The sequence below is a fragment of the Chamaea fasciata genome, unplaced genomic scaffold (genome assembly GCF_029207755.1).
Source record: "Chamaea fasciata isolate MVZ Bird 193981 ecotype frontalis unplaced genomic scaffold, bChaFas1.0.hap1 SCAF_15, whole genome shotgun sequence".
Classification (NCBI taxonomy): Eukaryota; Metazoa; Chordata; class Aves; order Passeriformes; family Sylviidae; genus Chamaea; species Chamaea fasciata.
Window position 1 is genome coordinate 187,276 of NW_027094100.1, and position 23,824 is coordinate 211,099.

Sequence of the window (23,824 nt, forward strand, 5' to 3'; positions counted from 1 at the left end):
CCCTATGAAAGGAGTACCTCCCTACAAGCACCTTTAAGAAATCATAATACTGATCAGTCCCCCAAAGCATTCCCCACTCTAGGATGAAGAGAACCAGTTTCTAGAACCTTTTCAAATGTGTCAAGCTTTCACCCACACGAAGACATGCTGGCTGAGACTGATGATTGCATTATACCCCAGATGTTTTCCATTACTTCCCAGAATAATCTTTATTATTATACTGGACACTTAAGTGAGACTGACATGCCTGCCTGTGGTTTACAAGGCCCTTTCAGAAACTCAGGACAGTGTTTGCCAGTTTCCAGTCAGCTGGGGACGCTCCAGACTCCCAAGACTGCATGAAACTCACTGAGAGAGGCTTTGCAAAGACATCAGCAGCTCTGAAAATTCTCAGATGAATCCCCTCAGGCCCCACAGATTCGTAGTGATCCAGCTGGAGGAGTACATCCCACCAAGTATATTCTAGCTCAAATGCCTTTCAAGTACACATAAGTTTAAGGAACTGGTTCACTCCGAAGTTTTCGTCTTTTTTTTTTCTGTGGTATGCTCTTTAAATTTCACATCTTTAAAATACTGTAAGTGAGCTTCTGTGGGGATGCTGATTATCAACTAAACAATTTATAAGCTGTATTTAACCAATTTTTCTTGGTCTCTTGAAAAGAACAGCATCTCCTCAGCAGTGGTAAGCTAAAACTAAAAATTAGAATGAAAATCCCCTACAAATTTGTGGGGTGGTGAGTTTTGGTGAGGTATTACATTTGTTTCAACACTGAAGAGTAGAATACTATAAGAACATTTAGATGAAAATTCTTCCCTGGAACAGGTATCATTGAAGGAATACAAAATTATTTACCGTAGAAGCTGCAGAAAAGACTGGAGGAAAGGGGATTCCTGGGTCTGATGGGACCTGAGGAAGCTTTCCTGGCCCTGTGTGTAGCAGATCTCTGAGGCTGGAGCCTTCAGCTTTGTTGCTAGATGTCACTGGGCCCAACAGGAGGCTATTAAACAGCTTTGGGGTTAGCGGGGAAACCTTTGTACTGGAGTTGAAGGAATCTAATCCAAAGGGTGAATGGGATTCTTTATTAAGCACTGATCTCAGTGATCCTGATTCTGCAAGACAAATATAAACATTACAGGGCGGGAAGGAAAAAAAAAATCTCCAAGAGGCAAAGTTAAAACGATCACAAAGTTTTCTGAAATTACTTGCTCTTGCATAAAATAAGATATTAACAGAATCTTGCGGTAACGGTAAATTATCAGTATAACAGTGAATGAAGCACCTCAATGAGAATCAAAGACATCAGATACTTCACTTAGATTTTGCCCTTTATATGCTGCTAAGGTTTTGAATAACACAATAGACCTGATCCAAAAAGATCTGACACATGCAAACACACAATTTTAATAGATTCAATTAAAAAATCTTTCCCTGACCTTCTGAATTAAAGTGTTGATATTAAATATTTCAAATTTTAATGGCAGTCAAAATATTACAGTGACTAAGACCTCCAAAATTTGCACGATTCACCAACATTTAACATCAACATGTAAAGTAGTCCCTTTAGACATATGGACAGGAATAAATCCTGCTTTAGTCATGCTACCTCTGACATACAGGAAGTGTATTCACTCCAGCTACTGAGTTTTAAAGATGCTCTAGGCTTTCAACTAACTATCCACCTGGACTATAGTATCAGTTCCTTGGAAATGCACTCTTCACATAGCACACAAAAGAGCTGTATTTACTTCAACAGTCATAAAGCGACAAAGCTGCATCTGAAATTAATTACCATCACTTTACATCAGGATATCAACTTCTGAGAAAATAAATACGCAAACTGGCACGGAAACAAACTGAGTGACAAGACAATATTGCCTGCAGCTGTGTCATCTTTCCAGCTTTGCCTTTTTCTAAGCCTGTAGAACAAATCTGGTTCTAAGAGGCAAAGGAAGAAAACTTACCTTTTTCTTTTCTATTTAGGGCTAGACACTCTCACAAAGAATAGCAATCAAACAGTATGTTATCATTTATCTTTTGATTCCGACCCCAGGAGAGCATTTCTTCTGCTCACCTTTTGTTTCCTCTTTCGCTTTTTGCGTTGCTAAATCTGCAAGCCAGTGTAAAGCTGATGATGGAGCAGTTTCTGGACAAAGTGGTCTGTTAGTCTTTACTTCCCCAGTGTTATTGGTTGGTAATGTCTCTGTTTTTGCAGATTCTTCTATCCTACTATCAGTTGGTTCTGATTTTGGTACAGTGTCCATTTCTGCTTGCCCCACTCCTGCTGTCCCTGCTCCAGTGGAAAAGGTGTTCTCGTTTCCAGAGACTGATGCACTAGGATTTACAGCTGGAAGCTAAAACAAACAACAAAAAGAAAAACTGCAAAATGTTGAATAAAGGGAAGAATTCAACTTGGAAGACATTTTCAATATCCAATGCATTTGGTTGTGTCTGCTGTTTTTCCTTTTTCATTTGCTCTAAGCACACATTAAAATTCATTTACGCTTAGGTAGCAGCAGAAAACAGGAGCTACTTATCTGCGTGTACACACCTTTGCACTGTGGTGTAATTCTTATCATGTCATCTTTTAACATAAGCCCATTCTTTTTGATCTCTTTCCTTTTTTTTTTTTTTTAAATTTTTATTACAGGAAGATTTTTTTGCGCTGATAGTTACAGAACTGCTCTAGATTCCTTCAGGAACCGCAAACAAAATAAAAGTACATGTTACAAGCTATTCATAGTGGCTTGTTTTAAAACACAGCATCAATACGAATGGCTTCCTACCCAATTTCTAACATAACAGTATTAGCCCAAATAACCACTTGGCACATAACAGATGCAGTTCATGTCCCCAAAAAATGACCCAGAAGACTTTTGCTAAACTAAAACACTCAGAGTACATACAGAGAAAGTAAAATTCCCGTTTCCCAATAGATTAACTTAAAGGATCTAACATCTTAATAGATCTTAAAAATGTAAATGTGAAACAAGGTAATTTCAGCTTCAAATTACATACCTGTGATATTCCATTAGTGACAGCTGGTCTCAATACCGATTTGCTCTGTCTGTTAATACAGGGACAATTGGCTTTAATACCCCATTTGCCTCGTGCTGCATGAACCATGTCTCCAATATTGTAAAGTGCTGTAAATAAAGTTACATCTTTAATATCACATGCAAAGAAGTCTAAAAAAAGGCCTAAACTGTATCTTCAAAGGGGTGGTGTTTTTCACTGCAAAGTGTCTTTAAGGTCACGTGCTACATAACAAGACATTGTCTCTGAGCAGTACAGTGTGGTGAACAGTGATAACACTACCTACACGATGTCACTGAGAGGCTGTCAAAGCTGGCAAATCCTACAGATTATCATCTGCTTCTACTGTTCCATGTAGGGCCCAACGATATTGCAATGAGGTGACTTTGAACCACCACAAGAAAGCTATATAACCCCTGAAGCAATGCTGAAAGGATCTGGAGCACAGGAGTTCACCTCTACCTTCCTGGTACAAAGACAGATGTAATGAATTGACCAGGTGAATACCTGGCTGCGTGGCTGGTACCAAACTCAACAGTTTTGCCTTCTATGACCATGAATCTACTTCTGAGAAGTCAGATCTCTTGGGAGCAGATGGGATTAATCTGCCCAAGCAGAGCAAGAGAGCCTCTGCCAACAAGTTGACCAGACTTATATGGAGAACTTTAAAACTAGATTTAGTGGGGAAAGGAGATGCAGATTTGAGCAACAGACAAGAGACAGGGGCTACTGACATATGAGGAAGCAACACCTGTGAAATAACTCAAAGGAATTTGTTCCTGTCGAGAGGGGGTTAAGATTAATAGCCCAGCTGGAGGGCCCCTTCACACCAATGCATGCAGCTTGTGTGATGAGCAGAAGGAGCCAGAAGTCACTGTGCCACTGGAAAGTGACAATCTAATATTTATCGCTGAAACGTGATAGAATGAATTGCCAAACTGGTGCATTGTGGGGAGGTGCTCTCCACGTGGAACAACATACTGACCACACAGAGCTGCCTTCCAAAAACAGTGATGAACAGGTCGAGAACTTACAGGTAAAAATGAGGGACCAAGCCAACAAAGAAAACCTCACTGCTGGGGTTCACTTCAGTCCACCCAGCCAAAGGCAGCCTGTTGACAAAGTGTTCTTACTTCAACTGCAGGAAGCATCATGCTCACATGATGATTAGAGAAATTCAATCACCTTGATGTCTGCTGGAAAAGCAACATAGCAAGCTGCAAGCAATCAAGGGCAATTCTAGAGTGCTTTGAGGATAATTTAATCCATGAAATAAAGAGACCAACCACAAGAGAAACATTACTGGACCTGTTGCTATACCAACATGAAAGAACTAATCAGACATGTCAAGACTTAGTGGCATCCTGGGCTGCAGTGATCAGGCCCTGGCGGATTAACAACCTTGAGGGACGTGGGCCAGATCAAGGGGAGAGTCAGAATACCAAATTTTAGGAGAGCAGACTTTCACTTGCTCAAGGAATTAGTGTATGGGATGCTCTGGGAAATTGCCCTCAGAGGCAAAGGAACAGAACAGAGCTTGCAGCTCTTAAAGAACATTTTTCTTGGAGTGAGAGCTCAAAATTCCCCCATGTAAAAAATCAAATAAGGAAGGAAGGGGAAGAACATGGATCAAGAAGGACCTCCTGATCAACTAAAATCTAAGAATGAAGTGCAGAGGCAGTAGAACCAGGGACACATCATCCTGGATGCTGCCTGGAAGTGCAGAGATGGCATCACGAAATCTAAAGCACGGATGAAAATGGATTTGACAAGGGATACAGAGAATAATATGGGTTTCAACAGTTATCCTGGCCAGAAAAGGAAGATTAAAGAAAATGTATACAACACAAACCATCTGCACTAAATAAGATCTCTGAGCAAGTGACAGCTGACATGGAGAAAGCTGACAAACTCAGCTTTCAGTTGTATTCCCTCTTCCCACCTCTCTCAAGTCCCTGAACCTCAAAGCAGAAACTGGGGGAATAAAGTTCCTCCTCTTGTTGGAAAACCACAGAGAATCTCAAGCAAGAAGAGGACCACAAGGATCACTGAGAACCATTCCCTGCTCCTCATACAACCACCTAACACTAAACCACATGACTGAGAGCATCATCCAGACGCTCCTTGAACCTGACAGGCTTCGTGCCCTGACGACTTCCCAGGAAAGTCTGTTCCAGTGCCCAACCACCCTCTCAGTGAAGCAGAGTCAGAATCTCCCCTGATGCAGTTTCATGTCATTTCCTTGTGTCCTGCTGGTCACCAGAGAGAGGAGATCAGCACCTCCCCCTCTGCTGACCCTTGAGGAAGCTGTAGATTGTAATGGGGTCACCCCTCAGCCTTCTCCAAGATGAACAAAGCAAGTGACCTTAGGTGCTCCTCCTCAGCCTTGTCCTTGACACCTTCCCCCATCTTGGTCACCCTACTCTGGGTGACCTCAGACACTCACAGTTTGATATCCTTCTTGCACTGAGGTGCCCAAAACTGCACACAGTGTTTGAGGTGGGGCTGCCCTGAGGAACCGGAACATATAAAACTCCGAGAAACCTGATAAGATGCATCCCAGGGTCCTGAGGGTTTGGGCTAATGTAGTTGCCAAGTCACTCTCCATCACACTTGGAAAGTCCTGGCAGTCCAATGAAGTCCCCAGGGACTGGGAACAGGGAAACATCATGCCCATTTTTAAAATGGGTCAGAATGAGGACCCTGAGAATTATCGACCCATCAGCCTCACCACAGTACCCGGTAAGATCATGTAGCAGACTGTCCTGGAAGACATGTCAAAACATATGGAAGTCAGAGGAGATTAGAGACCGCTAACATAGCCGCACCAAGGGCAAACCACACTTGACTGATCTAGTGGCTTTCTTCAATGGAGCGACTGCATCATTAAACAATGGACGACGAACAGCTGTAATCTACCTATACTTCTGTAAGGCCTTCAAAATAGTATCCCACAACGCTCTTGTCACTAAATTGGAGAGATACAGTTGAATGAATGGACTATTCCGTGGGTAAGGAAGTGGATGGATGATCACATCCAAAAGAGTTACAGTCAATGTCTCTATGCCCAAATGGAGAACAGTAACAGGAGATGTCCCTCAAAGGTCCTTACTGGGACCAATACTGTTTTATGTCTTCATCAACGACATTGACAGTGGGATTGAGCATGCCCTCAACAGACTTGGGGATGACACCAAGCTGAGCTGTGCAGCTGATTCTAGAGAGAAGGGACTGACACCCAGCGTGACCTTGACAAGCCTAAAGAATGGGCCCACCCAAGCCTCATTAATTGCAACCAGTCCAAGTGCAAGGTCCCACACCTGGTTTGGGACAGCCCCCAATATCAGTACAGAGTGGGGGAGTGACTGGATTGAGAACAGCCCTGCAGGAAAGGACTTGGATACATGGCTAGATGGAAAACTAGACAAGAGTTGGTAAAATGCACTTGCAGCTCAGAAAGCCATCCTGCAGCCTGGGCTACATAAAAAGAAGCGTGGCCGACAGGCTGAGAGGCGATTCTTCCCCTGTACCCCACCCCACCTCCCCACCCAGCGTTCAACTCTGGGGTGCCCAGTACGTGACAGACATGGACCTGTTCAAGCAGGTTCAGACGAGGCCATGAAAATTATGACAGGGCTGGAACTCCTCTCCTATGAAGCAAGGCTGAGACAGTTGATGTGGTTTGGCCTGGAGAAGAGAAGGTTCTGTGGAGACCTTGTTGTGCCTTTTATCATTGGCGGGATGATAAGCCCAGAGAGAGACTTTTTACCAGGGCCTCGAGGGACAGGATATGGAACAACGGTTCCATACCCTGAAAGAGGGTATGTTTAGATTGAATATTAGGAAAAAATTATTCCCTGTGAGGGTGGCGATGCACAGGCACAGATTGTCCAGAGAAGCTGTGCTTGCGCCATCCCTTCCAGTGTTCAAGATCAGGTTGAACGGGGTTTGCAGCAATCTGGTCTAGTGGAAGGTGGTCCCTGCCCATGGCATGGGGGTTGGACTAGTTGATCTTTTAAGGTCAGCAGGGGCCATTTACTTTCCCTCCCCATCACCAGGGAAAAAAAAAAACCCAACCAAACCATCCCCAAAAAAACCTTTCTTGCTAGTTAAACAAATTCACTTAAACTACAACTTAAAAACATCTGAACACAACAAGTCAGAGGTATTACTAGAAGGAAGTGCACTTCAAATTCACAGTTTCATCTTACTTAGGTCACCTTCCCTTCAACCCTTCTGCTGTAGCAAGTGGAAGTGTTCTCTAATGCATGGTAGAAGAGGTATCAGCTACAACATCACCTATCTTTACACTTTTTCCACTTGCTTGCTCAGAATTAATACAAAATTTGCTATTTTTACTTTCATATTTCAAGCATTACCTGTACCAGGGATGATCTGTGTTGGCATGAGATTCTCTGGTTCATGAGACTGACCCTTTGCGCACTTCAGCCATGAGAAAACTTCTTCATCACCAATCTCCTCTGTCTCTGGAATAAAGAAAAAAAAAATAGATTTTGTACTAAAACTTTACAATACAGAATATTTGTGCACTGATTTTGTTTATTTACATGCTTTACACTGCAGGAAATTAACTTGGTGATCTCAGAAATAAACAATAAATACAGACCTTTAGGACTGGATATACAGCAACTTCTGTCTCTTCAGATTATACAGCAGCCACAGTAATTTTCCCTCAGTCATCTCTAGCAGCTTATTTTCAATAATTTTCAATTTTGGCTTCTAACCTCAAATTTTAAAATATGATACTCTTGTTCTCATTATGTTTTTTTAAGTTATCATAATGAATAGACTGCAGTATTTACACTTATTAACGTCCAGTATTTTATACCTCTGCTCCATATAATAATGTAATTGTCACTAATTAATCTTACTGAAATTGCCATTTGTTTGCATCCATGCCACCAAAGTGGTCTCAATTCAGTAAAGTACACAAAAAACCCCAGCCAGGTATCTACTTTCACATGCTTTTATTTCTTAGAATTGAACTTACTGAACTTCTTCCTGAATTACAAGTCCTGGTGTGTCACAGAATAAAAAAATAAAAAAATAGAATCACAAAAAACCACAAACCAAACCAAACCAAACCAAACCAAACAAACAGAGAAGAAAACCTTCCAATCTAACTCCTTGTTAAAGAAAGAAGTTCTCGTCAGTGTTAGCTTACTAGTTCCCCTAACAACAATTCTGAACTTTTAAGATATTACTTGATTTTTGTTTTATACTTTCTGAGGAGAAGATCTACAGAGTCAACTGTCTCAGTAGACACTCCATGCCTGCTGATGCTGTGATTTTAATAATCACATCCTAAGCAAATAGATAAAACACAGGTACACAAGGAAACGAAGAATGGAACAGCAGCATGTAATAGAAGTTCCAAACACGCAGATTTCCAAGCTGATACTCAGTAACTCTCCCACAAAACCTTCCATAACTTCCCAGTAACTACTCCCTGACTATAGTCAGTTCAAAGATTACAGTGGGGGAAAAATGCCCAGTACTCACCACTACGTGGACGGTTCTTCCTCAGCCGGTAACAGTCCAGACAGACCCCGAAACCACACTTCCGACAAACCCAATGAATATTGAAGAGTGTTGTCTCACATACATCGCACATCTCCCTCACACCACGTACTGCTCGCTTCCATGCCACCTTCTCTATAGAGAGAAGGCACACTACGAATTACTGCTTTGACACTTTGCGTTTCCCCCACCTAATCTGAGAATATCACAGCAACATTGATAGATTCACAGCAACATGACCCAAAGGCAGAGTATAGAAACACATACATTTACATTCATAGCCCCCTTCTTTGAGCTGCTAGTCCAGTGACATTATTAAAATTCCCATTTCTAAGAGTTGGTAAGGTCAGGTATCAAAATGCACACTACGAGTAAAAGCAGCACCTTACAGTGTTCTGTAATAACTGAATTTAATGGAGCGCTAATGGAACTTACAGAAAAATTACAAATCTTCTGCTAGTTTTATGAACAAGTGACATCAATATATAAAACCATAAAGAATATGTATTTAATTTCACTAATCAGATCTCCGTCAACTATTCAGATTCTAAACCAACATATTTGCCAAGGAAGGGGCTCTCCAAATGGCTGCCCTTGTACGTCCCAGAAACTGAAGGAAAAAAATCAGATAATCAGTTATCCATGTGATAAGCTAAACCGGCTACCTTTTTATTTTCCCCCTAAACTCTTTCCCTCCCGAAGTAGAAAGCTGGCAACTAATTGCTCAGCTAAGTCCTTGAGGGGTGAATTAAGGTACTGCTCCCTCCCTAGAAAACTCTGAGCTTTTTTACATGCTATCCCTGGAGCATAAAAGGATAGGAATATATCAGAAAATCTGTTCATTCAAGCATAGGTGGTCAGTGTGGTAGGTGCTATGGCTTGTTTCTATTTTTTTAGGAGCACAAGCCAGCTGATTCCTGCATTTAGTTATTGAAAAAATAATTTAACGTCTGGGAAAGTTACCATTAGCTTCCTCGGTGGTAACGTTGCACTGATCCAAAGGAAAGTCTCAAATGCTGGTCCCTCAGTTACACCCCCAAGAGGTAAATATAGTCTCTCTTTGGAAGAGTAGGAGAAGCATTTCAACAAGAAATCATATGACATTTCCAATTCTATTCCACTGCATTGTAAATGCATTATACAGAAGGGGTGGAAAAAAAAATGACAAGAGCCCAACTTACGATGTGGCTCCACCATCATCATCGCCTCTTTCTCTGACATAACAAGCTGGCAGAACTGGTCTCCAACATTGGCCAGAATATATTTGGAAGTTTCCAGATCAATCCCCTCTGCAGGGGAGGAAGAAGGAATCCATAGGCTCATGGCATCAGGGTCACTTTGTTGTGGATTCAAGAAACCTTCTACTCGTAGTATACCTTTCCGAGTAAATACCAGCCTGCAGGAAATAGGACGGAGTAATTGAGAAACTGCTCAACCCCCTTTAATTAACTTATAATGACATCTGTATCAGAACATAAACCCAGAAAGAGGGGAAAAGACTTCAGCTAGAGTGCTATATTCTACAGACAGTACACTTGCTATGCAAATCCCAGTAACACAGAGAATAAGGCAAACAAAGCTGTGGCTACAACACCCATTACAACAAATCCCAAGGTCCTAGTAAACACTGGCAGGAACCCTGCTAACCTGCTAAATCCCACTTCTCTATCTCATGAATAGGAAGAGATGACAAAATTCAATTTGACCTGCTGCATGACACTCCTTGCAAAATTCTGAATGGCTGTTATTCCCAATTTTAATTAATGAGAAAGTTTTTCCCAACTTTTTGAGAAAAAAGTATTTCAGTTCTGGCTAGGGCTGCCAGCACTCAGCAACTCTTCTAACAGCTCCCATAATGATGTATGCAAAAATCCTTGTCACACTGGTCTCCACACAGATGAATCACGACTGTTTCAGTAGCTGCTTACCCTCCTAATCCTTGTGTGGTAAAAAGGTGCAAAAACCTATGACAGAACCCTAAACATCGCCTGTCAATATCAAAGGTAACGTCAATTTTAAGCAGAAACCATCTTATCTTTAACCTCAAGGCAGATTAACTGTTAACAAGTTTAGGAGAAGAAGCAGCATGCTTATTGGATGGGTGACACATACTAAAAATTCACTTCATCCTTGACATAACAGAAAGTCAACTAACTACTTTTGGAAAAAGATGTGTAGCACCTGCCAGAATAGGCAGTTGAGGAAGATGAAGAGAAACACAACAGGTCAAAGAAGTGTAAGACATGTATGCAACACAAAGGGAACAGAGACAGTGTTCTACTCCTAAAAATTAGTCCTGTACTCAACAGAACATGGTCAAACATCAGCCTCATGCTGGCAGTGTTTAGTTATTTGTTGAGTGGATTAAAATTCTGCCTTTGTTCTGAATGCCTTATGAAGGAGGGAGAGTTACTGCACAAAAATTGCTACCCAGAAGTAAAATTCTACCCAATATAGCAAACTGAATTTCCTGAGGCTGTACCTGGAGGATCACTTAGTATCCTATCGCTTTATCTTTGAAAAGCAGCTCTTTCTGGCCCAGTGATGGAATTCCTGTCAGCTGATGCAGGGAAATGCAAGACACTCAAAACCTTCATTATTGTACCCAAGCATATTTAGTAAGTAAAACATAATTACTTTGTGCTTGGACATGGCCCAAGCTCTGCACATAGACTACATATGAAGAAAGGAAGAATTTGAGCACCTCCGGAAATGGAAGAAGCGACATGCCACAGTTGAGTCATCCTGCTCTTGCTCCTTAAATTTGCGGTACCGCTCCAGACGGCACTCCCGACACTTGTGAAGATGTGGAGCTACGTTGATGCAAGAGCCGTCCTGGAGAAAAGGCTCACCTGACTGCTTCAATTTCCTCACCTTAGTCATATCTTTCAGCACAGACTGGCCAACTGGGTGAGGCAAAGTAGAAGTAAAAATCTATTAGTTAACCGCAACAGCAAAAGGATACTGGCTCCAATAATCATCTTTTCAGAGATCCGTAAGTTCATATCCATGTAAAACCAGTAAGTCTGTTCAAGCCTGCAGCATACCACACTTCTGCCCTGACACGCATGCTTAAGCATTTATCAAAGTGAACACCAAATTCACATATGAGAAGCATTAAGCTTCAGCCTTGTAAGCATCCTGCGAGCTGCCTACTGAGCAGGAATGAGGTTTACAACTGTCGTCAGTTTACACAGCTCATTACACAGGAGATAACCCAGTATCCCACCTCCTTGTGCCCCCAAAACATCCTCTGCATTCAAGTCATCACCTTTTAGGGGAGCTGTGCGGGGCCGGCCCTTTGGGGCTTGCTTCCCCTTTCCTTTACCCAGCAGTAATTCTGCATTGCGCTCTGCATTGGGGCCTAGCTTTGCCATCAAGTGGTCTGGGATACCCTTCATACAAGCCTTAGCCTGCAACTGGTCTTCAGAGTCACTCAAATCTGACAGATCACTATTTGTACTGGAGTCGGAGTCCTGTTTGGACGTTAAGCTCCGCTCATCTAGCGAGAACCTTTTCACAGCTTCAAAAGGGGCTTTCTTCTCCTGTGGAAACTCTGCCTGTGAAGAGAAAAGTGTAGGTGGATGTCTACCAAACACATTAGAAAAAGTTTTCAGAAGAGGATTGTCCTGCTGCCCAGGCCCGACAGCCGGTTTTTCTTCTGTTGGGCTGGAGGAAAGTGTGGGCATCTCAATAGGCTGTGTCAGGCTGCTGTTTGGTGAGGTGGAACGGCCATTCCCTACAGTGGAAGGGCTTTGAACACCAGCAGCAGCTGTTGAACCAGAAGCACTGGAGATCATCTTTGAGGAGTCAGTTGTTATAAACAAGCTTTTCTTCTTAGCTGAGGAGTCTGTAGAGGTGAGCGATTCTGGCCAGCCAGAAGTGGCCTTATGACCCACAAGTGTCGAGGGACCACAAAGCCCCGTCTGAGATGAAGATGCAAAGCCACTGAAAGGACTAAGTTCTGCTTTCTCAGCAAATGCCAGGAAAGGGTTTGAGGGTTCCTCTCGTGATAGCTTTGGGGGCTGTAAAAACAGGTTTTCATGACTATCAGGGGGACGAGTATTCAACAGACTTCGTGAAAAGGCTGGAGTAAGGGTAGGCATAGATTCCACAGGCAGCTTCCGCTCTACAGAACTACCAGTCTGGGCTCCTGGCTTACTGTCCACTGAAAGAATTTTACCTTTACAAGTCCCAGCACCCACACTCTCTGTACACTGCTTGAATGAGTCCCGACTAGAGACATCTTCAGCCAAGCTCTCTGAAATGACCGTGAAATAGTTACTGGAAGGAAGATTCTGGGACATGCACTGAAAAAACAAGTTCTTCGATGAATCAGAATCTTTCTGAACCTCTTGTCCAGTACCACAGCCAAAAGGAAATCCAGAAGGTTTGCTTTCTGGAGCCATCACTCCATTTGACTGGTTCCTTCCCGCCCCAAATACCAAGGACTGGGAAGCACTTGGGAGAGAGACTCCAAACACAGAAGAAGCCAAAAGTGAACTTCGGGAATTCTGAAAAAAATTAAAAAGCATTAGTCTATTATAAGATCGTTATTTGATGCAAGAATACTTTAATTCACCTCACTGTACCATTAGCATTCTGCTTACCCATCAGGAATAGAAATTTCCAGCAGTCTTACTTACAATGAAGAAACTTCTTTAAAGATTCCTACCCACAAGCTATTGAAACTGAAGACACACAGAGAAAACTTAGTGTCTTATCACATTTTAGAAAAAAGGTGAGACACCAGACAGGTGAACAAATTCATAGGAAAGCCAGTCAGTAAAACTGCTGAATTTGAATTTGAATTCAAATCAACAAAAAGGAAACCTTAATTGAAACTGCTTTTGAATACCCTCCAATCTTTCACCCTCCCCCAAGAGCATTCTGATAAGCTACACCTACTTAAGTAGCTCCCCTGAAATAAGCAACTTAGTTTGCAAGTTAATTAAACAAAACAAGCCCCCTAGCAGTTAGCAGACAAACTATTCCTGGTCCCCTCAAGTGACATCTGCTGACAGGTAGGTAGATGCCTAGGACATGGTGCCTTCCGGGGAATAACTCAGTAGAAGTTAAGCAAAAAAGGCTTCATTTTTATGGCTATTAAATACGGGAAAGTTTTATGAATGGCAGATTTCTACTAGAACCGTAACTATGATATGGAATATTCACTTGGACTCTCCTCAATTGGTACTTGCTCAGATTTTCCAATTCTGACAGTCCTACTGTAACTGATTATTTACTGTGACTAAGTCCTCACAGAATCATTTAGATCAGCTCTACTCCTTTTCTTTGAGTTTCCACTTAGAAATCTGCTCATCATTAACACAATTTTATTTCAATGTCTTGTTAAATACAACCACAGACTCTGTGCAACACATCCTACTGGTCACTAGTGACCCTGCACACCTACTCCACTGCATACTAACGTTTAACTTGTTCCTTATTACCAATCTCCAGCTGTAATAACTTCCATAACCTATTAACAGTTCTTCCAGATATTAGAATTTCAGATATTGCTTTTTAGAGATAAAAATAATTTCAGAAAACTGAGTTCTAATCGTTTTTAAAAGAATATGAACTTGAATGGAAACCAAGGTTGTGAAGTCCTCTCAAGGACCAAGTCACACTATGATATAGCAGACAGTCTGAAACAGCAACGTATGTGAACTATGCACAACACTCTCACTGATTTATGTCAGGTTCCCTCCCTCAAAAAAAAAATAGTTCAAACTGGACTAGTGGTCTGCCTGCCAACTCTAAAGCCAAATTATTAATGTTTTTAAGAAGTGATGTGGCGTTGGAGTGAGGGAAAGAAGGAGAGGTGGTACCAAAATTTCCCAGTAAAATTACAGAATCTGTAGTTGCTCCCAACTCTGAATGTATTTATTTTTTGGGGATGGGGGGTAGATGAGCTCATGTTACATTACATTATGCTCATTATGCAACACTCCTGTTTTCAACAATTCTATTTCTCCTTTACACCTTACCATCTAGGAATCCTTTTCCCAGTGTAAAGATCTTACCTTTCCACCTTTTCCATTATCTAATACAGAAGACAGGGATGACAACAATGACTTTAACTTCCTGGCAATCACACTGGACTCTCTTAACGTATCGCCCATTTCCTTTCTTCGCCTTTTTTATACAGTAGATGGTGAGATTATTTTTGTTGTACTTACTGAGATGGGTTTCATTTTTGTTTTGTTTTTACAAACCTTCATTTGATTTATTTAAGCAGTCTTCCGTTTTGTGTTTAACAGGGTTTCCCTTCTATTTTTCCACTCTTTCCCTTGTAAAGAAAGACATAACTAAAAAGTCTTTAAGCTGCTTCCAGACTGAGCTCACATCTCAAATGTTTTAATTATTTCTTTGGTTTTAGTCCTAGATAGTATACAGTGTAATTGGCTCATTTTTCTACTATATAGATACCACAGCTCTAACACACAGGACAGGCATCGGTTAAAGGTCCTCTAAATGTGGGCTCAATGTTTTTCTGGTTTTGAGACTTTTTTTTTTTTACGTAACTTGAATGTTCAACTCAGTGTGCATTTTCACACAGATTTGTTTATATAAAGGCAAGAGATTTTAAGTAGGTTACCTTTTGTATGACACAACAAAATTAATTAAGTGCAGTGCTTAATGTTATTTTAAAGCTGCACTTCCAGACTAAGGCTGAATAAGCATAAGAGTGCTACACAGTTATCTCTTACTACTCCTTCACCAATTATCTTAATTTTCTTTTGAGTCATTTCTTAGGTCAGATAATGGGTTTTCTTTGGGAGGAGACGGACTCATGAGAGGAAAAAGTAGTTTTTTCAATTCCAGGGACAGACATTTTAACAAGAATATGTTGCAAACACGTAAATCTTTCTAGAACATGTTGGAATATGAGCTACTCACCTCTCCCTGGGCCTGTGATCGGACTGTTTTCGGTTTCTCCTGTCCCGTAACAGCTGGCAAACTGGTATCAGAGATTCTCACAGTTGTCGGTGTCAAAGCAGTTGTAGTAATTGCAGTTGCAGAAGTCACTGTGCCTTGACCAACCTGTTCCAGTGATTTTCCTGCCTCTTTACAGGCAGATCCAACTAGTAACGGTTGTCCAGCCACAGAAGAAAATGGAGTGAAGGGCAATGGTGTGTCACCACCAACTGGCTCGTCTTGGACTACTAGTGTTCGGCCATTCTCTTTGGTGTAAGTAGCAAAACGAATATTGCGATTAATCTGAGGAATAAATGAAGGCAACTGCTTGGTCCTTGGATCCAGTCCTGTTTCACTACTGGAGACTCCTTTCCAGGGTCCTCTGCTTGCCTCGCCTCCATCACTACCATTGCTATCTGCCTCACCCCTCTCCTTTAGCTTCTTTGTTGCAGGATCACAACCAGGATCTGATACATTTTTCCTCCTCCTTCCATCCTTTCCCTCCAGGCTTTCTTTCTTCTTCTTCCCTTTAGATGATGATTTAGCTGCTTTTAGGCCCCCTCCCTATAGTAGACAACGACATGCAATCACCCAACAGAACAATCCAGATACCCATGCAAAGAACTGTTTTCTGTTAGAACAGAATATATTACACTGCTCTGAAGTTTACAAACACTTTATCACAAATTGAGACATCTGAAGAGAGATGTTACGTGACCACAGAACACAAGCATTAAGTGCAGTCTTGTCTTTTTTGTACTAGAATCTGCACAAGAAATTCTATAGCTGAGCTACCTTGCTGTAGCATGAACCATATCCTGGCAAATTTTGAGAAATACACAATACTTCAACAAAGCTCTTCATAATGTTTGAATACCATCTGCACACTAACTTTTGCTCCCAGTACAAATCCCATGATTCTTTGGAAGGGCATGCTTTCTGTCCACTACACAAAGCCTACAATATTTAACTAGAGGAGATAGCTTGCCCTTTAGCCTAGGGTAAAAACTCAGATTCAAATGCCACCATGGAACATCTCAACTGAAGCAGTGAAATGCCACAAACATACAAGTCTGCTTACAAGGCAGAGCAGCCAGATGGCAATTTTTAGAAATGCCTTAAAAGGTCTGTGAAGCAGCACAGAGTGATCCTGTTAGAAAAAGGCAACACAACACCTTAAAATAGAGTACAACCACCATGGTTATAGTGCTACTGATCCCCACTCCAAGATCCATGCTAAACTTAGTAAACAGGCCTGAACAAAAAGAGAAGATTGTTTAAAGAAAGCTATGACCATCAAAATGGTAAACAAAATTTTCCTATTTGATTTTAAGAGGAAAATTATTAAAATTATCCAAAATCCACAGTCAGCACTCCATCACTTTTTTAGTCCTTTCCAGATTTTACTTACTTCACATCAAAAATTTTACAAAGTTTCACACTGTATATGCAAGACCTGAATGAACTGCTGTACTACCTCGCTTGGAGAAGTGTTATCCATCACCACATGAATCAGTCGAGGATCCACCGACTTTATGTCACCACTCTAATTTTTATACAGATTGATAATGAGGAAGTAGGGAAAAAAAAGGAGAGGTTAATTTTTAATTTCAATTATACAGCACCAACATAGAAGACCTAAACACACAGCTACTGCACAGGCCCTCTCCCATTTACCTTTCCTTACTATCGCACTTCTTTAGTAATACTACAGCCTTCTAGTTCATCTTCTATCCTTTTACTCCTTCTCTGTTTTTAAAACTTTCAGATTTGATTCCTACCACTGTTTCCTTGTACATTTGTTCTACTGAGCATTTCTAAAGGCATCCACTGCATTAAACACAGCTCTTGAATTTGATTGTTACATGCACGTCCACTCCGCTAGATGTAGAAAGGACTACTGGAGGAAGCACATCAGTTTAGCCTAAGTATCCTCATCAGTGCCTCCCCAAAAGGAGCAAGGAACATCCAATCTCTGTAACTGTTCTTGGAGGTCACTTTTTATTTCACAGTAAGTATTTTATTTCACAGGAAGCTGTGTGCTTCCTAGCATGTATCTGCTGAATGCACATAATTCCCAATTTCTATGTCTCTCTGAAGTACTATGCCAATTCACCATACACAGTATACTTTTTTCCCTGCGTGCCAGCAATAGCAGTAGTCGGAGTGGAGGATTACTGCTCATTCAGTGCATTCAACCCACACACGGAAGAGGCTACAGGGGCAGTGGGCATGAGACACAGGATAAGACCTGAAAACCAAGACGAGTGCTGCTGCTACACAACACCATGGTCCTGTTCCTAGTTGTTCCTAAAAAAGAAGCAGGCCACTGGCAAGACTGAACTACCTGTGAGACTGCACAGAAGCACACAATAAAAACCAGTAACTCAAGCAGTGCAGATTCTCTGTGCTGTACACAGGTTTGATAGGAACAGGGCAAAAGTAAATAGTCTGAGCTAAAATATATAAATCAAATACATTTATACTAAGATTTCATCTGCTTTGCTGCAATTGCTTCAAGCCACTTGTACAGTCTGTCAGATGGAAATCAAGAGAAGGCATAGGAAGATCACAATGTAAGAGACTCGAAAGGTAGTTTTCTATGCATCAGAATGCCATCCCTTCTGGAGAGTCACTTCCAATATTTTTTTTACAGCACTCATTTCCAGTGAAACTCTTACACCTTTTTTTTTTGCTTTTTTTTCTTTTTTATAGAAGCGGTTTAGGTGACATCATTTATTCCTGAAAGTCATTGTAACAGAAAAAATACTGTGAAATGCAACACAAATAATTACTCATCTCTTAAAGCAAAAAACAACCCAAAATAACAAGTTTTGGCGAAGCTGTCATTCTCCACATATAGATATTGAGAAATGGTATTTGAAGAACACCAAGGCATCGCTTCATATTTTTACCTCAGTCACAGACACCTCCATAAGACGAGTTATTGGGTCTTGGTGGCTCACAACGCCACAGAGCCAGCTATTTTCATCCTCTGGTTGATAAACTTTAACTCTTTGGCCTTGGACACTGTAAGGACCTGGAAAAGAAGGACTATGAGTGCCTTTTCAAAACAAGCTTTGTGTCATATTAGTTAAGAGTCATACAATAAAATGGTTCTGTGCACTTCATTAGGGCTTGAAGTATCATCTTCCAGGTGGAAAGAAATTAAAACACCAGGGCTTCTGCTGCAAATCCTGTGTAACCAGACATTTTATCCTAAAAAGTCAATAGGTCCTCATTGCGGTAACTCAAAGCAATTGTGAAGAAAAAATGAATATAGTTTACACATAAAAAAACCCAAACACGGAAGACCAAAATTAACTCACTCCTTTGACAAAATCAAGCTACATGGGGGCTCCTTGCTAACTAAATTCTTTTGCTTTCTAACCTACAGGTTAATTAAGCAGCATCAATCCAGTCAACAGTCCCAGTATCCTGACTTAGTCCAGATGCGTCAAATCCCAGAAGGAAAGCCATGCGTTTCAGAGTAGAAACATGTATTTGGATATCCAACATCTCTAAACAAGCCAGTCTTAGCTCTTTCACACGGATAACACATCATCTACAGAAAGGCCTCCTCTCACCCTGCCCTTGCTCTCCACCTCAGCATGCTGAGCTTTCCTCCTACCCTAAGTCCAGACAAAACCTCTGCTAATCTTGGATCATCAAAATCCACACGATCCAACAACCTGTATGTGACACAGCCAGAATAAGCCACTTTGGAAGAAAGCGTCAAACTGGACAATTCTTAAGCTACTTGCTTGTGTAAGAAGTATTGTCCTCAGAATGTCTATGAATATGCGTTTTATTTGACCAAAAGGCACCAAATTCCCAATGAGAATTACATCACCCTTCAAATGTAAGACAGTGCTCTGTCTCTAGGGTGGCTCCCTGACACATGAACTCTGGAGAGAAATTATTTTAGCAGTTGACCAAGATGACCCAAATCTGACAACAAAAGCCACAATCAGGCTTAACCCTAATACACAAGCCACAATCCAGACAACAGATAGTATATTAACTCTACGCTGGCCAGTCACATCCACACATGTATTCAACCTAAACAGCCGATGTACTAATTATCAAAATGTCAAAAACTGAACTGCCATTACAAGGGAAGTTTCTGAGGATCAGCAGGTACAAAGGAACATCACTTCTAAATTTCCACAGTTACAGAACAGAACCACAGAAAAGGACCAAGACTTTAAAAATTTAAAACTAAAACTTAAAATAGGGAAATTGTAAATACATGAACATTGTCCTATTTTAACTAGACCTTAAGTGACCATTCCCAGTAGGTATCTTTGGTTTGTATCTCAGCAACTGCTCACCTGCATTTGTGATAAAATGTTAATAAGTTGTAAAGAACTTGCAGAAGACAGAAAATCAACCTACCAAATGAAACAGTAACAGATACTATTGCTAACTTCATTCACAAATTCCAGCATAGTCTTATAGCTGCTGCACAACAAAGTAGGTCTGTGACAGAAAACACATCTCACCTCTACTAAATATCTCCTGAAGTTTCTGGTCACTGATCAGTGTATTGACAGATTCTCTCAGTGAAGGCTGTTCCTGCAGAATCTGATTTTGACTCTCTGTTCCCATCTGGCAAAAAAACCCAGTTTTAACAAAGTAAAATCTTCTAGGATAACAGAAACATTAGTTTTTACAAGACAGCTCTTCTTGGACTGCAGTCAGAGGTTGACAAACAAGAGGAAAAAAAAAGTAAAATTAAGAAAAATATTACTGAACATGCCAAGAGAAATAAAAGAACTAACTGTGCAAACGCTGTTGCAAAACTTCCACTGTAATTATCAGCTACACAATGACAGCTAGCTCTCCAATTGAACAACGTAGAGAGTATCAGTACTTTTTGCATGCAGACGGACGTCAGTGTAAAGACCCGGAAATGCAAGGAAACAAACACAAATGTGTGACAGAGCAGCGAAAGGAGAAAGATGGGTATGTTGGTGGAACAGTAAAAAAAACCCCAAAACTAATCTGACAAGCACAGCACAAGGCTAAATTTACATTTTATCTGAACACAGTTCAAATACCTGAAATAAACGTAATCCACTGGCATCAGACAGGAACCGTAAATGTCTGTCCAGAAGAAACTCCACTGGGACCACAGAGCCTAACCCCAGCTTATCTACTAGAGGAGTGAAGGTCTGTGATGAACAACAGAAAAAAGAAGTTAGCAAAATGACTGAGCACACATACAGGCCAGTAACAGTCAATTTCACATGCTATTCAGATTTTAAAAAATTAAAACTATTTATTTCTCTATGTAACAATGTAAAACTTGTACCACTCAGTGCTTGAGTTTTAATGTGAAATATCAGTCGTTATGTCTAAGCGAATAATTCCTGCATTACAAACAGGAATTACAGACAAGTGGATCCACTTTTTCATTAGATCTTAAAGCAGAAATTAAAACACCTGTGGTAGTATTTGGTGTTTCATAGGTAAGCACCTTCTGATGCTCAGGTTACAAAAAAAAAAGCTTTGGCTAGGGTTTAAGAAAAAAGCTTTGGTTGATAGTTCAAACTATACAACGTGTTTCACATACAGCCTCATGAAAGAAGTGGTTTTATTCTTCTACAGAAGTTAGCTGTAAGGAAGTTATACACTTACTATTAAATGAGAGCAATTTTGGCTAGTATTTTGTGAAAAACTAAAGTTCACAGCAAGTGTACTATTGATGTTCAAGATGCAGAGCAAATCACTAAAAACACCTAGTGAATTCAGAAACCTTGTAATATTAGAATCAGACAACCTTATAATATAACTTGCTCATGGAAGAGGAGGTTGCCAACCAGAGTCTTTGAAATGTGTTATTTGTCTCATGCTTACGCTTACATGATTTTAACACGAGTATTCATGACATTTTTTCCCTTAACAGCTCTCATCAAGTTTGTTTACACTCCATTGTCCCATACACAAGTGCATAAATGTGAATTTTTTTTTTTCTCAGTTTATGCCAAACTATCTCCTGAATGCAAACAGGACTACAAAAAAGAGACAATGAAGAATGAAAACACATTCATAAGTGATATATCTTAAACAATCAAACAAAAAAAACCACACAAAAAAAAACCCATCCCAAAAACCCAGCAAAACCCATCATCCCCCATACTCCTGAGGCACACCATCCCCTTTGTAATGCTATGTGGCTGGTTTCCCATTGCAAATATGTACTCTGGTGCTTTGACTATCTCCAATCTGCATTCCCATGCAGTTATCTGGGTAGGCCTGTAGTACTTAGAGGAAGCTTCAATGCCCACATGGCTATCCAGACTACAGACCATAGAAACAGTTTTTCAGCAAGCCAACAGATAAAGCTTGAGTTGTAGTGGAAACAGTCTGGAATCATTACACAGACAGAATGCAGACTACAGTAACACCCCCAAATCACTCAGATTTTAACAGATTTGGAAATCAGCTGAAAGACGCTGATCCTGTGTAAAAACAGTTTCCCAGACGAAAGTCACTGGAGTTCATTCATGGAGACAAGCTGGAAATACACTGAAAAGATAACTTCGCTTTATGGAAAAAACACTCTGTAGAGGGTCTCTGCTGTAAAGGCCTGGTTCTCTTCTGCCTTAAGCCAAGTCACATAAAGAAATCCTCAGAGAAAGATGCAGTGATGAACTTGCTCCTATGAGCCCGAGTGCCCATTTAAAATACTAAATTCAGATTCTACCAAGGCACACGATCCTTGACAGGAAAAAATGTTTCAATGTACCCATGCACAAAATGGATTAACAGGCAGAGCGGAGGATCCCAAGCAACCCAAGGACCGTGGAAGGAGAAAAGAAACAAAAGAAGGGGCAAATAATAAAAATTAAATAGCATAAAAATGAGGTAAGGATTCTCAGATATAACGATCTTTTCAGAAGCCACTAAGAGAAGAAATACATTAGGAATGCTCTTCACTCTATACTACTCATCAGGACGTTTGCAGACAGATACATAAGCTAAAATATACTGACTTTGTTTTCAAGTGTCATGATATATAACTGCCATGTACATAGCAACACGGTTAACCACCTCAAGAAACATGAAAAAATTTTACATGTCATGTTAGTTAATGCTGACAACAAAACTGAAATAAAATTTTTAGATTACGAGTGGCCAATTTATGGTTTATATGTCAGGCACATCACACAGTCTCTTCTTTTCCCAAAGATGCCTTCTGGTATACCTATTTAATTGATGCAACAGCCTTTGCCATACAGAGCTCTGGAGAGCACTTCATAAGACCAAGAAGCTTATTCCCACAATTCAGAAAAGCCTAACATACATGATGTTTTAAACTAGGGAAAAAAATCTTTTCAGATATATAACACATTTCTTCAGAGACTAAGTTGTAAATACTATTTTTCTGTACAATATGTCATAGCAATTTCTGGGGCAGGAACTAGAAGCATACTGCCTCTCCAACGCCTTCCCGAAGGCACTATTAAGTGCCAATTAAGGAACTCCTATTACTAAAAGTCCCTCCGCAAGGAATTTTTGAACCTGCAAAATGGTGGCCTGTACAATATCCAAGCCTTGAGTTTCACAGTGGAGCTGATGAAAACCGCTGAGGATTGAAGGACTTCTGGTCAAGTACTCACCAGTGCAGGCCACTGTGCCTGAGAGATTCGAGTCCCCTGAAGCATAACTGGATCATTTCGAGGTGCCCAAACCAATGATCCTTCCAGCAGCAACACTATAACTTCTTCAGCATGGACTTTCACCCATGCATGTTGGTTCCAGTTACAGCCATCGAATTCCACAAAGATCTGATTAAAAAAAAATTAGAACGTATTCCATCTCTTTTCAGACACCTACTAGAAAATAATATTCCTACGGAATCCTTATGGGAAATGAGACAGCAACTTTAGTAAGAGAAATCACTTAAGTATTGCAATGCTAATACTGAGAATACATCTACATAGCTGTGGGAATCAAATTAACAATTACTGACCTATGAAAAACTATTTATCCCGAAACATAAATCACTAGCTCCAAATGCTGTGTTTTCCTATACAAAATTAAAGACATGAAAATTGCTCATCCCAAAATACAGATGAGGACCCAATGCAAGCCTCTTTCACAGTAGGATTTTTTAGAGAATTTCAACAGTCTTACTTGGCACTTCAACAGACAGCCTGTATCAGTATGGTTAACTGACATTCACAGAACTAAATGCTTCACCCCACAAGGCTTGTGTTGGCAAAAACCGCTCTAAATCAGAAATTTTGTCTTGTCATGTACATTATTAAACTCCCTGAACAAATGCAAATATTTTGGATGGCATGAGCATGAGCA

At 40.7% G+C, this 23,824-nt stretch overlaps 1 protein-coding gene across 2 annotated transcripts in view; it reads right to left on the reverse strand.

Moving 5' to 3' along the window:
• The window catches only part of KDM3B (lysine demethylase 3B), a 46,212-nt gene that overhangs the window by 19,219 nt on the left and 3,169 nt on the right, over positions 1-23,824 (reverse strand). For both annotated transcript variants that reach the window (XM_066197512.1, XM_066197513.1), the window contains exons 2-15: positions 23,128-23,295; positions 20,563-20,676; positions 20,005-20,110; positions 18,415-18,539; positions 16,977-17,045; positions 15,482-16,063; positions 11,847-13,089; positions 11,280-11,481; positions 9,757-9,971; positions 8,558-8,710; positions 7,414-7,521; positions 3,017-3,144; positions 2,073-2,352; positions 854-1,110 (exon numbers count right to left, since the gene is read on the reverse strand). In XM_066197512.1, coding sequence (XP_066053609.1) covers positions 854-1,110; positions 2,073-2,352; positions 3,017-3,144; positions 7,414-7,521; positions 8,558-8,710; positions 9,757-9,971; positions 11,280-11,481; positions 11,847-13,089; positions 15,482-16,063; positions 16,977-17,045; positions 18,415-18,539; positions 20,005-20,110; positions 20,563-20,676; positions 23,128-23,295 — 3,750 coding nt within the window. The remainder of the gene's footprint in view (positions 1-853; positions 1,111-2,072; positions 2,353-3,016; positions 3,145-7,413; positions 7,522-8,557; positions 8,711-9,756; positions 9,972-11,279; positions 11,482-11,846; positions 13,090-15,481; positions 16,064-16,976; positions 17,046-18,414; positions 18,540-20,004; positions 20,111-20,562; positions 20,677-23,127; positions 23,296-23,824) is intronic.